This window comes from Schistocerca cancellata, chromosome 2, assembly GCF_023864275.1.
Source record: "Schistocerca cancellata isolate TAMUIC-IGC-003103 chromosome 2, iqSchCanc2.1, whole genome shotgun sequence".
NCBI lineage: Eukaryota > Metazoa > Arthropoda > Insecta > Orthoptera > Acrididae > Schistocerca > Schistocerca cancellata.
This window is the reverse complement of record NC_064627.1, coordinates 935,453,650-935,471,297: the sequence shown is the minus strand read 5'-3', so window position 1 is coordinate 935,471,297 and position 17,648 is coordinate 935,453,650. Positions and strand designations below refer to the sequence as shown.

At 42.5% G+C, this 17,648-nt stretch overlaps 1 protein-coding gene across 2 annotated transcripts in view; it reads right to left on the bottom strand.

The window, feature by feature from the left end:
• LOC126162902 (calpain-11-like) overlaps positions 1-17,266 on the bottom strand; it is a 178,937-nt gene extending 161,671 nt beyond the window's left edge. The window contains exon 1 of one of the 2 annotated variants that reach the window (XM_049919710.1): positions 17,087-17,266. In XM_049919710.1, the coding sequence (XP_049775667.1) occupies positions 17,087-17,101 (15 nt within the window). In that variant the 5' untranslated portion in view covers positions 17,102-17,266. The remainder of the gene's footprint in view (positions 1-17,086) is intronic. The other variant, XM_049919709.1, reaches the window with a different exon arrangement.
• Positions 17,267-17,648: the final 382 nt, after the last annotated feature.

Genomic DNA, 17,648 nt, shown 5'->3' with positions numbered 1-17,648 from the left:
GAAAAGTGGCAGTTGACCCTAAATAACGAAAAGGGTGAGGTCGTCCACATGACTGTTAAAACGAATTCGTTAAACTTCGGATACACGATAAATCAGTCTAATATAAAAGCCGTAAATTCAACTAAATACCTAGGTATTACAATTACGAACAACTTAAATTGGAAGGAACACATAGAAAATGTTGTGGGGAAGGCTAGCCAAAGACTGCGTTTTATTGGCAGGACACTTAGAAAATGTAACAGACCTACTAAGGAGACTGCCTACACTACGCTTGCCCGTCCTCTTTTAGAATACTGCTGCGCGGTATGGGATCCTTACCAGATAAGACTGACGGAGTACATCGAAAAAGTTCAAAGAATGGCAGCACGTTTTGTATTATCGCGAAATATGGGAGAGAGTGTCACAGAAATAATACAGGATTTGGGATGGACATCATTAAAAGAAAGGCGTTTTACGTTGCGACGGAATCTTCTCACGAAACTCCAGTCACCAACTTTCTCCTCCGAATGCGAAAATATTTTGTTGACACCGACATACATAGGGAGGAACGATCACAAACATAAAATCAGATTTTCACAAGGTACACGGCAGTTTGAAAAGTAGATATGGTTTTGTTTATGGCGAATGTCGGTAGACTGTCAGAGCAGCGTTTCATTTGTATGCTGAAAGGTATACTGATCAAATTTTTATCTATTATATATGTGGAACACTGTGACTGTGATGAATGAAGGGAGATGGTCACAGAGGTGCTGAGGAAACTGAACTGGCAGACTCTTGTAGACAGACGTGAACTATCCCGAAAAAGCCTGCTTACGAAGTTTCAAGAAGCGGCTAATTTAAATGATGGATTTAGGAATATACTACAACCCTCTACTTATCGCTCACACACGATTCGTGAGGACAAGCTTAGATTAATTACAGCACACACAGAGTCATTTAAATAATCATTCTCCCCGCGCCTAATATGTGAATGGTACGGGAAGTAACCTTAATAACTGGTGCTATAGGATGTACCCTCTGCTACGCACTTCACAGTGTTTTGCAGGTTACAGTTATAGGTGTAGATGTAGATGAAGGTGTAGATGGTTTCCAGAAATCACTGCAACCAGTCGCCTTTTGTTATGGTTCAGTGATCGTGACCGGTGTTAAATTTGCAATAACGAATACATTTTACTTTTGTTAAAGCGAATTGGATTAACATCGGTTTCTAGATTCAAGAACTGGGAGACTTCAGCCCTTGACCATTCATCCTGGAGATCGCTGGTTCACCATGGGGCACTTCTTTTTGAAGAAAACGGGCGAAAAACATCTATTTAAAAGCGGCAATGAAGAAAAGGAAATGCTGAGACGAAATGGAGGGATAGAAGCTGCTTCTCCCGAGACCATCTGTCACCACTGCGGCAAACTGACCACCTCTCGCATCATCCGGGCTCACAGATGACTGGAAGACAAACCTGCTAACCTACGAGTTTGTTATGGTGATGAAGATATGTTCACTGTCATCAGCGCGCAGCACACGAAAATGCAAGTATGGGCCAAAGAAACGCATCGCAAAATCTTTGAACATAACTTTAGCCACACATTCTTTGTTTTCTTTACAGCGTGTAAAGCAAGTGGAGGATGTTGTCTGCGGAAAGTTTTGTATATTGCTGTGGAATTAACATAACGGGAAACATAGGTTATGTTTACCACAGCGATATGTGGACCAGGAAGTAATATCTTCGAATTGACCTTGTTGTTGTTGTTGTTCTTGTTCTTGTGGTCTTCAGTCCTGAGAGTGGTTTGATGCAGCTCTCCATGCTACTCTATCCTGCGCAAGCTTCTTCATCTCCCAGTACCTCATGAGTAGTCCCCGCCGGAGATCCGAATGGGGGACTATTTTACCTCCGGAATATTTTACCCAAGAGGAGGCCATCATTTAATCATACAGTAAAGCTGCATGCCCTCGGGAAAAATTACGGCTGTAGTTTCCCCTTGCTTTCAGCGTTCGCAGTACCAGAACAGCAAGGCCATTTTGGTTAGTGTTATAAGTCCAGATCAGTCAATCATCCAGACTGTTGCCCCTGCAACTACTGAAAAGGCTGCTGCCCCTCTTCAGGAACCACACGTTTGTCTGGCCTCTCAACAGATACCCCTCCGTTGTGGTTGCACCTACGGTACGGCTATCTGTATCGTTGAGGCACGCAAGCCTCCCCACCAACGGCAAGGTCCATGGTTCATGGGGGGGGGAAATTGACCTTACGATGTATATAATTCCTGATACCTCGCGACACTCAGTGATTATTTGATTCGTTTCTTCTATCTTGCCATAGATGCACAACTATCTACACAATGCTGCAAACAATTATTGATAGTGTGTATCCTCTGATGACAAGTCGCTAGACGAATGGTACTATAAAAACTGAAAAATCACAAAAGTCGACTGGTTGTAGTTATTTATGGAAACCTGTGTAATGACCGTTCCAAGTCATCACGATCTGTCATTGCAAACATGATTTTGAGAAACCCACTAGATGGAAATGTGGATAATAGGAAACGCCAACGAAGAAGATAGTAACTGACGAGAAAAATGAAACTAACATTTTAGCAGCAGTAACACCCGTTCCACATGGCAGTACGATACAGTCTGGTTGTACAAGTAGGATCAGCCAAAGGCGTGCCCTGCGAAAACTATCTTCCAATGCATTTTATCCTTTTCATATTTTGTTCCAGTAACAGCTACATCACAATCATTTCCGAAATCGGTTTAAGTTTTCCGAATGGTGGCTACGAAAACGGCAAGATGATGCGGTGTTTCTATGCAAGATTGTGCTTTCGGATGAAGTATCCTTTACAAACTATAGGCAAATCGGTTTCGCAATATGCACTAGTGCCCAGTTAAAAATGAACAGTGGCTGAGACAAGCAGATAGACTACGACCTTGGTCTGTCAACGTGTGGAGTAACATCATTAGTCCCTGTTTTATTAATGAAACTAAAGAGCCACACGTATCTACAGTTCCTAACAGACATTCTGTCACAGTCACTGGGCGACATCCCACTGGACGATAGGCACTTGATATGGTATCAACATGACGGATGGCCAGCCCGTACTGTGCAGATAATTACAAATCTTCTTAACAGAATATTCTGAAATCATTGAAGTCATCATTCGGGAAATGTAAAATGACCTGCACTCTCACCAGGCTTAAAGAAAAATTAAAACACGAAGTTTGCAAGGAAAAACCGAATACTTTCGAGGGTACGACATGCCATATAACAGGAAGGCGTATTGCGATCCATCCAAATGAAATTCAGTGCGCAGCATTATCTGTCCGGAATCACTTTGTGGCAAGTATCGGTGTTCAAGGTCAACATTTCGAGCACCTGACATGACAGTCATAATGATAAACACGCTATTCGTACCAGAGTTCCGTGTTCGCTTCTATTTGGTACCGTGAGGTAGACGTTTGTGTGCCCTTCTCCTCTCGTTTGCCCTCCTTTTATCTTGTTACAAGGTCTACATATGTCGCTGAAGCCCTCTTCGAAGATTATTTTTAATGACACAGAAAAAAGTATATAATTTCCATTAAAAAGACAAGTCGATGTCATAATTCGGCAACTATGAACTTTACTTGCACACATCAATAAGTTCGTCACATTGATCACTATAGCTTAGCGAAAGCCCCACTTGAATGTATTCACTAGTTCTGGATCTACGTTGTCCATTCAAAAAGTTTCGAGACATTTTATTCCTGGCGTAGAAGCGACGTCAGCGCAGTAACCTGCGGCGACAGCTTGAACTAACAACTGTAAACAACAGATGTGGATTCCTCCAGAGTCCAGTCAGTCGTGAGAAGGCTGTGTTAAGTAGCGGACGTGCGTCCGCAGCCTTTCGGCGATGTGTTAAAAATTTGCTGTGGAGCAACATCTCTAAATTAATTGTTCAAGGCATCCCCCTGAATCTTTTCAAGAACAGAAAAGTGTCTACAAACTTTGCACGACACACCTTGACTCCTGAACAAAACAAAGGCGCTTGGACGCCTGCAGCGAGATGATTGAAATGCAAATCGTGGACAACTCGTTTCTGGTAAAAAATCATTACGCGTGACGAGACTTGGTGTTATCAATATGAACTTACCACAAAACGAAAAAAGTGCAGAAATTTACGAGAAGGGTAACATTTTCACAACATAGCCAACATTCAAGTCAACGTGACGCCCGAACTGAACACCATCCCAAAGAATAATTTTTTTTTGACAGTTTCGCATGGTTGTTTAACATACTCTCCCCCACTTATGTGTCAAACACCTGAGTTATTAAAACCACCATCTTAACTTTCCCCTACTTTTACGTCCGCAGCTCGTGGTCTCGCGGTCGTGTTATCGCTTCCTGAGCAGGGGTCCCGGGTTCGATTCCCGGCGGGGTCAGGGATTTTCACCTGCCTCGAGATGACTGGGTGTTTGTGTTGTCTTCATCATCATTCCTGAAAGTTGCGAGATTGGACTGAGCAATAGTCGGGAATTAGTACAGGCGCCGATAACCGCACAGTTGAGCCCCCACAAACCAAACATCACCACCCTAGGGTGTGCAAACACAATGAAGTTTCTTGTTTCGTCTCAGTCTGCTCCCTGCAATTTATGACTATGTTTTTGTTACTAACTCGTTTAAAATCAGAGTTCTAACTGAAGATAAGATTGTAGATATTTTCTGTGCATGTTCATGTTTCTTGTTAATCGATCGTACTAAGCCGGCCGGTGTGGCCGAGCGGTCCTAGGCGCTTCAGTCTGGAACCGCGTGACCGCTACGGCCGCAGGTTCGAATCCTGCCTCGGGCATGGATGTGTGTGATGTCCTTAGGTTAGTTAGGTTTAAGTAGTTCTAAGTTGTAGGGGACTGATGACCACAGATGTTAAGTCCCACAGTGCTCACAAGGGAACCTCCCCATCGCACCCCCCTCAGATTTAGTTAGAAGTTGTCACAGTGGATAGGCCTTGAAAAACTGAACACAGATCAATCAAGAAAACAGGAAGAAGTTGTGTGGAACTATGAAAAAAATAAGCAAAATATACAAACAGATGTCTATGTGCAAGATAGGCAACACAAGGAGAACGTTAGATCAGGAGCGCCGTGGTCCCGTGTTTAGCGTGAGCAGCTGTGGAACGAGAGGTCGTTGGTTCAAGTCTTCACTCGAGCGAAAAGTTTAATTTCTTTATTTTCGCAGTTATGATCTGTCCGTTCGTTCATTGACGTCTCTGTTCACTGTAATAAGTTTAGTGTCTGTGTTTTGCGACCGCACCGCAAAACCGTGCGATTAGTAGACGAAAGGACGTGCCTCTCCAATGGGAACCGAAAACATTTGATCGCAAGGTCATAGGCAACGGATTCCTCCACAGGAAAGCACGTCTGATATATTCTATACGACACTGGTGACGGCATGTGCGTCATATGACAGGAATATGTTGTCGACCCACCTAACTTGTACACTTGGCGAATGGGTAAAAAGATTCTTCTACCTTGCCCGATTTAGCTTTTCTTGTGGATGTGATAATCACTCCCAAAAAAGTGATGAAAACATAAGAGTTTGTCACATAAATTGCAACAAATGAATGCAACAGTTTCACAGTCGCACAGTTTTCCCTGCGCTCTGTCAAAACATATGTTTTTAACTTTTTCAAATTTTTCCGTGTGTAGACCGTCAAATCCTGCATATGTCCAAGCAAATCTGAACATGTCCTGGAATTTTGGAGAGCGAAGTTGATTGTGTGTGAGTGCCTGAACTTTGATAATTGTCTGAAAATTAAAAAAAATTAAAATTTTCACTCGAGGGAAGACTTGAACCAAGGACCTATCGTTCCACAGCTGCTCACGTTAACCACAGGACCACGGCGCTACTGAGGTCATATCCTCCTTAATGTTCCATATCTTCAGCATGGACTACTCAGTTTGTATATTTTGCTTATTTTTTTCATAGTTCCGCACAACTTCTTCCTGTTTTCTCGATTGATCTGTGTTCAGTTTTTCAAGGCCTATCCACTGTGCCAACTTATAACTAAATCTGAGGGGGGTGCGATGGGGAGGTTCCCTTGTCAGAGCCAATTGAGCCATTTGAGCCATTTGATCGTACTGAACACATGATCTAAAATGGTCCTAATTTCATTGTGTATGTACATCTACGTCTGCACTCATGCTATGCAAACCACTGTGAAGTGTATGGCGAAATGTGCATCCCATAGTACGGTTCCCATTCTATTCAGATATGAAGTGCGGGAACAGTGACTGCTTAAATGCCTCGGTCCGCACTGCAATTACCCTAACCTTACGTAAATTGAAGAGGGAGGGAGGAGAAAGGAAAGGAGTGGGAAGGAACGTGTCCGAAAGAACAGACACCCCGCATTCATATAAATGATTCGCCTCGGGGCAATGAATCCACAACCTCCAGTGTGGATGAAAATTTACATTCGACCTCCAGCCGGAATCTAAAATTAGTGAGCATGAAGGACATGTACTGGGACTGCGGTTAGGTGGCGCTAGGTGGGAATGTAGACCGGCCGGGTAGCGTGTCGACATAATCCGCGCATTTGCGTTAAACACCTTCTGGGGGGTGGCGCAGTGGTTAATACAACTGCCTACTAAGCTGGAGATTCCGGGTTTGACTCCCGGCCCGTCACACACATTCACTCGTCGCCGACGATTCCGCACGAGGTCCCGATGCAGCTGATATCATTAGTTCCTTCCCTTCCCTTTCTTTTCTCTCCCTTGCCTTTCAGTTTATATAATACGAGTATGTATTACAGCTTCGGACATTCATATACGAGGCGTGTTTTTTAAGTACCGTTTTGAAATTAAAAAAAGACGTGCTAAGATATCTCAATAATTTTATTTTTACATGAAAGCCTGTACCTTAATCTAATTTTCTACATAATTTCCGTCAATACTGAGGCACTTGTCATAACGTTGTACCAGTTTTTGAATGCCCTCCTCATAGAAGTCTGCCGCCTGACTTGTTAACCACTACATCACCACTGTTTTGACTTCGTCATCGTCTTGAAGACGCTGACCGCCTAGGTGTTTCTTCAAGTGCAAAAACAGATGGTAGTCACTGGGCACAAGGTCGGGGCTGTACGGAGGATGATCTAGAGTTTCCCATCGAAAAGATGTGATGAGGTCTTTGGTCTGATTCGCCACATTGATGTGCATTGTCTTGCAGCAAAATGATGCCCTTGCTCAACTTCCATGCACTGTTGCTTTGCTTCTGGTGTTTCAACAGTTTGGCGTAAGAAATCATCACCGTCGTTGTGGTATCGCTCAAGGAAAGTCAATGCACTGTCTAAACGTTTGGTTTTGTGCACATCCGTCAACATTTTCGGTACCCAACGTGCGCACAATTTTCGGTAATTCAAGTGCTCGGTCACAACGCCATACAAAACACTACGAGAAACATTAGGAAAGTCATCCCGCAAGGAGGAAATCGTAAAGGGTGTTTTCTCTCACCTTATTGTCCACTTCCTGCACCAAACTTTCATTAACGACCGAAGGACGCCCACACCGTTGTTCATCATGCACATATGAGCGGCCATCTTTAAATACTCTCACCCGCTTTCTTACCATTCCATCACTCATAATGTTTTCTCCGTAAACTGCACAGATCTCACGCTGAATATCGATCACTTTTAGGCCTTTAGCACAAAGAAATCTTATAACAGCCCGCACTTCACAGTCGGCGGGACTCACGATTATGGGAGGCATCTTAAACACTCAGTACACAACGTAAACAAGGAAGAATCAGACTGTAATGGCGTCAGTGCGTAGATTACGGTACAGACCTACATGTAAAAATAAAATGATTGAGATATCTTAGCACGCCTTTTTTTCATTTCAAAACGGTACTTACTTAAAAACACGCCTCGTAGTCTAGTCTTGTCTTCGCCAACTCTATGGGAGCGATACGTAGTGGATTAAAATATATTCCTAGATTCATCGCTTAAAGTTGGTTCTAGAAACTTTCTAAGTAGGTTTTTGCGGGATAGTCTGCGTCTGTCTTCAAGCGTCTGTCAGTTCGGTTCTTTCAGCATCCTAATGACACTCTCCCATGGGTCGAACAAATCTGTGACCACTCCTGCTACCCTTTCTTTCTATCCGTTCAAAATCTTCTGTTAGTTCTCTTTGTTACGGGTCCCACAAACTTCAGCAATATTTCAATGTGGGTCGTTCAAGTGTTTTGTATCCAGTCTTCTTTGCAGGGTAATTGCATTTCTCTAGTATTGTACGAATGACCGCGTTACCTATGACTGAGACTGTGATCGTCACATTTCATTTCCCAGCAAATTGGTAATACAAGGTATTTGTATGAATTGACAGATTCCAACTATGACTCATTGATATTATAGTCACAGGGCTCCATATTTGTTTTTGTTTTCTGGACAGCACAAGGGTAACAGGGTAGATTCGAGGTATGACGGGAATATAGGGTTTAAAAAATCAATTAAAACAAATTGCTGCGTCAGTCACTCTTTATTCTGTCCCGCGACATGTCCGCCCCTGGTAGCTGAGTGGTCAGCGCGACGGAATGTCATACCTAACGGCCCGGGTTCGATTCCTGGCTGGGTCGGAGATTTTCTCCGCTCACAAATTGGGTGTTGTGTTGCCCTTATCATCATTTCATCCCCATCGACTCGTGCCGGCCGGTGTGGCCGAGCGGTTCTGGGCGCTTCAGTCTGGAACCGCGCGACCGCTACGGTCGCAGGTTTGAATCCTGCCTAGGGCATGGATGTGTGTGATGTCCTTAGGTTTAAGTAGTTCTAAGTTCTAGGGGACTGATGACCTCAGATGTTAAGTCCCATAGTGCTCAGAGTCGTTTACCATCGACTCGTAAGTCGCCGAAGTGCCGTCAACTAGGAAGACTAGCACCAGGCGGACGGTCTACCCGACGGGAGGCCCTAGCCGCACGGCATTTACTTAGCTCATACTTCATATGTGTTTAGAATAAATATCCACTAGTGATGCCTAAGTTACCGCCGAAACATGTTTGGATTTGACAAAGTGACTGAGTCAAAGTGGGCCCACTAATCACGTATAATTGACACTTGGTTTACAGTACAAGCAACAGACAACAACTGACAATGGCCACATAATCCGAAATCTGCGAACAAAAATTAAATATAGTAGAGAATTCACAGTTTGTTTTCTTTTAATCAACAAATATAAAACTGTTCTACCAATCATCAACATTAGAATACTTTAATAGGGCCTTAATCAGTGTCAGTAAAACCTGAACTATGAAGGTGTGAAACGTAACTGCGGTTGTCCGAGTTCAGCTAAATATAGCGTGACAAGCGTAAATCGGCAGGCAATACTTGAACACACAGAAACGGAAAACTTGCTAACCAAAGGCAAGGACGAATCGCTTTGCAGGCGTCGCAGATTCTGAGTGAAGTCTCAATAGGAAACAAAATTTTAATGGAAGTAAGTCTTACGAAAATTTTAAATAATTCTTTACACGGAGTAGGCTGAATACAAAGAGTCCCGCCCGCATCTCGTGGTCGTGCGGTAGCGTTCTCGCTTCCCACGCCCGGGTTCCCGGGTTCGATTCCCGGCGGGGTCAGGGATTTTCTCTGCCTCGTGATGGCTGGGTGTTGTGTGATGTCCTTAGGTTAGTTAGGTTTAAGTAGTTCTAAGTTCTAGGGGACTTATGACCACAGCAGTTGAGTCCCATAGTGCTCACAAGGGAACCTCCCCATCGCACCCCCCTCAGATTTAGTTATAAATTGACACAGTGGATAGGCTTGAAAAACTGAACACAGATCAATCGAGAAAACAGGAAGAAGTTGTGGGGAACTATGAAAAAATAAGCAAAATATACAAACTGAGTAGTCCATGCGCAACATAAGCCACATTATGGACAACTTGAACTGAGGGGCGCCGTGGTCCCGTGGTTAGAGTGAGCAGTTGAGGAACCAGAAGTCCTTGGTTCGAGTCCTCCCTCGAGTGAAAATTTTACTTTCTTTATTTTCGCAAAGTTACGATTTGTCCGTTCATTCATTGACGTCTCTGTTCACTGTAATAAGTTTACTGTCATAAGTTTACTGTTTGTGTTTTGCGACCGCACCACAAAACCGTGCGATTAGTAGACGAAAGGACGTGCCTGTCCAATAGGAACCGAAAACATTTGATCGCAAGGTCATAGGTCAACCGATTCCTCCACAGGAAAACACGTCTGATATATTCTGTACGACACTGGTGACGGCATGTGCGTCACATGACAGGAATATGTTGTCGACCCACCTAACTTGCACACTTGGCGAATGGGTAAAAAGATTCTTCTACCTTGCCCGATATAGGTTTTCTTGTGGATGTGATAAAAACTCCCAAAAAAGTGATGAAAACATTAGAGTTTGTCACATAAACTGCAACAAATAAATGCAACAGTTTCACAGTCGCACAGTTTTCCCTGTGCTCTGTCAAAACACTTTTTTTACGTTTTCAAATGTTTCCGTGTGTAGACCGTCAAATCCTGCATATGTCCAAGCAAATCTCAACATGTCCTGGAATTTTGGAGAGCGAAGTTGATTATGTGTGACTGCCTGAACTTTGATAATTGTCTGAAAATAAAAAATTAAACTTTTCACTCGAGAGGAGGCTTGAACCAAGGACCTCTCGTTCCGCAGCTGTTCACGCTAACCACGGGACCACGGCGCTCCTGAGCTCAGATTCTCCTTGATGTTGCATATCTTGCACATGGACTACTCAGTTTGTATATTTTGTTTATTTTTTTCATAGTTCCACACAACTTCTTCCTGTTTTCTCGATTGATCTGTGTTCAGTTTTTCAAGGCCTATCCCTGGGCCAACTAATAACTAAATCTGAGGAGGGTGCGATGGGGAGGTTCCCTTGTCAGAGCCATTTTTTGAACAAAGAGTCCCCTGTAATCAAATAAATAGAAAGAACATAATCAAGTACTGAAAATTTACCTCCTGAAGTGCCGAAAGCTTTCCCTCAGTTTACCGAAAATTTAATTCAAGAAGAAAACTGTACTAGTAGATGTTTTCATATAATAATACAAAAGAAAAATGACGAGAATAAAATCAAAGGAGAAAAAGGAAGCGCCTCATAGTTAGCAATATTTTAGATATGTCCTAGTCAGCAGTCTAGTACTGTAAGCAATAAAGAAACAAACACCGCCCAAACAAGTCTTGGAGGCCCAACGGTACCAACCGGTCGCCGTGTCATCCTGAGCCCTTAGGCGTCACCGGTGCGGATACCGAGGGCATGTGGTCAGAACACCGCTCTCGCGGCCGTCGACAGTTGTCGTGATCGCTGTCGCTGCTTTTCAGTCAAGTAGCTCCTCAAATGCCTCACTGCCTCATAAGAACTGAGTGCACCCCAGTTGCCAACAGCGCTCGGAAGACCCAGACGGTGATACATCCAAGTGCTAGCCAAGCCCGACAGCACTCAACTTCGGTGATCTGACGGGAATCTGTGTTACCCGTTGTCTACTGTAAGAAAGATTAATCGTGAAAGCCGTATAGAGATTTAATTATATTAATTTGAAAAATATGTAAAAATCTGCCAACCGGTTGCATAGGTTATCTATATACTTTGACCATGTTTCGTCACCTCTAAGGGTGACTTCATCAGGAGGTAAGGTAATTACATGAAGAACATATAGTCAAAGATGTACAGTGATTTAAGAGCTGAGTTGCTCAAGTCATACATTAAAATACAGGACATAATGTTCTTCAAAAAGTCAAACATTAAAACATAAGTAATATCGATGTGGTGTCTCAGTTATGTATTAAACGCGCTATGGCTGATTCTCATTAAAAACCTACTCTGTAGCAGTTGAAAGCTCACGCACACTTATTATCGTCAGTTATTCCTGTCAAACCAAAGATACTTTGGCTAACTTTTCTTTCTAAGAAAAAGGAAAAATAGTTCAAATGGCTCTGCGCACCGTGGGACTTAACTGCTGAGGTCATCAGTCCCCTAGAACTTGAAACTACTTAAACCTAAGTAACCTAAGGACAGCACACACACATCCATGCCCAGGCAGGATTCGAACCTGCGACCGTAGCGGTCGCGCGGTTCCAGACTGTAGCGCCTAGAACCGCTCGGCCACCCCGGCCGGCAAAAAAAAAGGAAAGACACAAAGTTCACCAAGTACTCATAAATTCATAATTTTAATAAGTAAATGGTAAAATTAAAGGGATGGCATACATCACACAATAATCTAGTCTTACTGCGCCTCCGAAAATGTATTTTAGCCTCAATCGTTTAAGGTTGTAGCTGATTCATTTATTCAGACAATTATCTCACTGCGTCAATCTATTTTCTTACGCTTGCAGATTTTTCTAGTCTATAGCTGGAATCTGTTATAAACGGACGCTGAAGTCACTCCACTTAGGTATTTACACTCGTCGGCTTGAGTTTGCGGTTGTAGAGTAAGGACACAGCAAACACTGAACAGGAGCATGTGTCACGTAACCATCCCAAACAACAGACATGCATGAACAGTGTCGATAAAGCACGTGCTCCTGAAAATGTGTGTAAATGTTAACTCTAACCCAAACAGCAAATTTTTTACTGTATTTGCTCACGCTTCACCTGTCTGCGCAACCATCAGTGAATGATTCCTGAACTATTAATGGCAAATTGTGCTGTAAATATAAGAGTACATACGTGGCTTTAGTTAGTATTAATATCCTATGATTTTCATATCTGTTTTTGGCTATCCTGTTACAGTCTTCATATCCACACATGCATACGTTTCTTTTCACACAAATATAATGTTAAACAGGGGACCCGTGTGAAACAATCGTACTATTATAGTTTTAAAAAATGACAGTATTTGTAATAAGTGTAGTCGTTGGTATAAGGGCAGTTGTGGCAATGAAGAGAAAAGATCTTTAAAAATGAACCGTATAACGTGAGATAACAATCATGAACTTACGTATTCAAAAATGTGTTTTGCATTCAGAATGTTTGTCTCGGCTTGTACGAAGGGCAGAGATGAGGGACTGTCAGTAGGGCCACAAACTATAACGTTAACAATCGGTTACAGTAGCCGGCCGCGGTGGCCGAGCGGTTCTAGGCGCTTCAGTCCGGAACCGCGCGACTGCTAAGGTCGCAGGTTTGAATCCTGACTCGGGCATGGATGTGTGTGTGGTCTTCTTAGGTTACTTAGGTTTAAGTAGTTCTAAGTTCTAGAGGACTGATGACCTCACATGTTGAGTCCCATAGTGCTCAGAGCCATTTCAACCATTTTTCGGCTACAGTAAGCCCGTTAGGTCATAGTAGCAATAGGTAAATCACAATTCAAGGCACCAATGACAAATGTATTTGTCGTTTCGGAAAGTATATTCGTTTACAAAATCCAACTCGTACGACGGGCAGAGGTACTGGACTACCGCAGTGGTTGGCTGTAACCTATGACAATGCTGTACACAAATTATCCGGTTGATAAGTACTTTAAAACAAATAAAATGGCATTTGAAATAAGATAATATGAAAAGGGAGTCTCTTATTCGTGATTAATAGGATGGCTTCGTAAAACATAGGTATGAAGCTGAGCAGGTTAAAATTTTCCACAAATAGTAAGTTTTAGCTCAGAATCGGTATGCAGTGCCAGAAGCCGGTAAAAACCCTCTCTAATGATAGCTCATTCATCCCTGTTACATTGGTATGTGTTGAGAAAAAAGGATGCTACTTGAGAAATAATATACGAGTACATGATAACATCCCCCATGATTAGCAAAATATTGTCATTACGAAAGCAGCCGATGCAAACAGTGATAGTTACGAAGGGTAGTCTGAGACACATTTTAGAAAATTAAACTGCAGCGTGCAAAGAAAAACTTCATCCAACGTTAGAACGAGCAAACTGTGTGAGTCCTTACTCGTTCTGATGTTGGCTCAACTTTTATAGAGGGTTATGCAGCGCGTCTGTTGATTTGCTTATATTCCCACGTTATTCCCTTGTCTTTGTACTGCAGCCTGAGTGGTCATTTTTTAAGCACTTGACAACAGCCAGGCACCAAAATCAGATCGTACTGTGCGATTAAATGATGAAACAAGGGAACGTTGAAGTCAAAAATTTTAATCAGCCTAAGGTGCCGAAGTTATTTCAACCTTCATGATTTTATACAAATACTTCATACATTACTTTGATGTTGATGGCTTTTGCTTTGCCTCATGTGCAGAGGTACAGGCAAACTTCTTCAGAGCTGCAGCTAATACATTGGAAGTTACAAAATGGTTCAAATGGCTCTGAGCACTATTCGACTTAACTTCTGAGGTCATCAGTCGCCTAGAACTTAGAACTAATTAAACCTAACAAACCTAAGGACATCACACACATCCATGCTCGAGGCAGGATTCGAACCTGCGACCGTAGCGGTAGCTCGGCTCCAGACTGTAGCGCCCAGAACCGCACGGCCACTCCGGCCGGCGTTGGAAGTTACAGAGACACGTACTTAAGAGCTATGTACAAACACAGAGAGGTTCGTATTTTGAAATATAAGACCACCGCTCAGACAATATGAAGAAGACGATGCGGCAAACGTCCAGCCACACAAAGGAACAAGAAAAAGTGTCAAAGTTTTTATCATTGTATTGCTGTTACAAAACAAACAATTATAAAACTCGCAGCTGTTTCCATTGAGTTGTAAGTTTATTCCTTTAATACTCATAATAATACCATTAGAGAGGGCCATGCTAGCTGACTAACATCTGATGATGGAACACAACATTCGAAACGCATGTGGATTAACTTAAAGTGGATCGATCACTGATCACAATGTTGTATTGTTTTACAACAGAGTTAAGTTTTACGATCACGGCCTCTGCAAAATATAATGCGTTTAATGTCCTATGTGAAACACACCTACAAAATTCTGGAACTTGTTTAGGGAATTTTCTGAGCATTTTGGCAAAACGGACCCATGGTTTCTGGTGACTCTTTACAGAATAATAATTCAATTATGATTTATTCCGTTTGTCACCATAATCCCCTTTGTTTCGGTGACAAGCCCTTCACAACAGTGAAAAAGCCTGTAATATGCAATCACGAAAACGACAACACAAACTACAAAGTGGTGCAACGACCCTCAGACACAAAAGTATTGTGACTGTGTTTCCTTAGCTGCAGAAACAGCTCAATATCGTGCTACTATGCTGCTCTTCTATCCATTCAATGTAACCACACATGCGATGCACGTCGGTCATCTCTTCAACAGTAACCTTATCCGTCCTGGTGTGTGTCACTGTTGACGTACAGACTGCCGCAAAAACAAACCCGAGACTTCTTGAGCTGCGCTGATTGCAAGCATGAGGACGAAAAGTAAAATGCGCAGTACTTTTGTCAAAAAGTGCCACTCAACCACGATCTTACTGAACTTTGCGTCCTGTGATCGTTGTCGGAAACGAGCGGTGACGTTACAGTAAACAACATTAAAAAATGGATCCTACCCAATTCCTTGTCACTAAACTTTGAAAAACACACTACATGCGATTCAGAATTTCTAAGATGTTTCCCATTAGTATGTGCCTAAAATATGATGACAAACGGAAGAAGTGGACAGTGTTAAATTCTTAGGATTACAGCTTGATAATAAATTGAACTACAGGAGAACGTCACAGAACTGCTAAAGCACCTGAACAAATCTGTTTGCATTGCGAATGTTGCCAGACATAGGGGATATAAAAATGAAAAGCTGACATACTATGTTCACTTTCATTCCATAACGTCATATTGGATTTTTTTGGGGGGTTATTCATCAATCAAGCTAAAGTTTTCCGGGTGCAAAAACGTATAATAAAAAATTATTTGCGGTGTTAAGTCGAAAGCATCCTGCAGATACCTGTTAGGGACCTACAGATATTATCTACTGTTTCCCAATATATTTATTCCTTAATGAAATTTGTCATTAAACACATACCTCTTTTTAAACCGACAGCTCAGCTCATGGAATCAATACTAGAAATACGAATAATTTTCACGAAGATTTAAAGTCACTTAATTTGGTCCAAAAAGGTGTTCATTATTCAAGTACACGCATTTTCAATAACTTGCCACCAGCCATAAAAAGTTTAATTACCAATAAAGTTCAGTTTAAGAGGAGCCTAAAGGATTTATTGGTGGCGAACTTCTGCTCCATTGACGAATTTCTTAGTACATAGAACTGCTGTGTGTATGTGTGTTACTAATAGTATAAAATAATGCGGATATTAGTAGAGTCTCATTTCTGTAAAAACTCAGTGCAGTAATGCGATCATTGTAAATAAGTGTTGTAAAGTGATTATTCTATTCAGTGTTTATTAACTCATAAAAATAAACATGCTTAAAGTTTTTTAACTCATTTAACATTTATGACGATATTTCCACTTGGGATCTATAGAAGGTGCATTAGCACACTCGTATCTGTTTTTCATTGTAAATAATTTTGTGTATCCCTGCTCTTCTGACATGTTCTACATCCTGGAGGATCATCTCTCTATGGATCAATTGGAAGAAAAGTACACCTAAATCCAGTCTAATCTAAACTATGCTATTGACTAAGGAAAACGCATCACTCTGTCAAAGCTTTGAGGTCAGTTGTGCATATACTGCTAAATGGTTCAGCGTGTCCTCGTGAAATATACAGACAAAAACTTACTGAAAGCCGACCGAAGCACCCTCATTAATGTTGTGGTCGACTAATATAACTGACTGGATCAGGTTTGTTTCCAAGCAAGACACACAGCGCACACTGTCGACATTCGCATTGTTGTGCAGAAATTTCAAAGCAGTAGAGATACAAAGTTAAATGGTGGTCAGAAATCAAACGAAATGCATTTTCTTTGTAACGAGCTACCGGAAGCCAAAACATTAAGAAAATACCCCTGAATGACCTCCCAAACTTTGCCGTTGGTGTTCCAGGTCATCCAGTAAAATTTGTTTTTCATATATTGTGATGTAAACAAAAGTACAATACTAAAAATCTGCGCACAGAATTTGTTCGACTAAAACTGTAGTAGTCGTCGTTACAAGCAGTGCAAAGTCGATAACGTGCAAACTGTCGGACCAGCCGGTCTGTGGTGAGGATGAAGCTGCGCTCCGCAGACGTACAGTACCTGTTCGGGAAGCATGTCTGACCGCGCACGCCGCCACGCTTGTCTGCAGACTGACGCAGCCTTCGCGGAGCCTGGACCTTTATAGCTCAGAGATAAAAGGCTGGGCGCGCCGCAGACGCGTTACCGCGCCTCCAGCCTGCCCGCCATCTTTCAAGCACCTCCGTTTAAATCCGTTCCACTATTTCGGGCACTACTGTCCCTGTTATCTCCGTCTCTTTTTCGGTGCTGACAGCAGCGTAGCGTACGCCCTAACTGGAAACACTACTGCCTTCGGTTTTATTCGCGATAACAGGCTCCGCTCATTCGGCTAATCGAGTGTCTCAACATGACGCGGTCACTATTTATTACAGCGCGCGGTCAGCGATGCGTGTTTCAGTGTCATTCCTTGAATACCGAGTGCGAAACGAACAGTACCACAAGAAAAGAGCAAACAAATGTTCACGATAACCGCATCGTCTGACTTCATCAGGCGTCAATGCAAAAGAGCTACAAGATTGTGTAGAAGGCAATAGCTTGTCCTGTCTACTGTAAAACCACACCACTGAGGTGAAACTGGTAACTA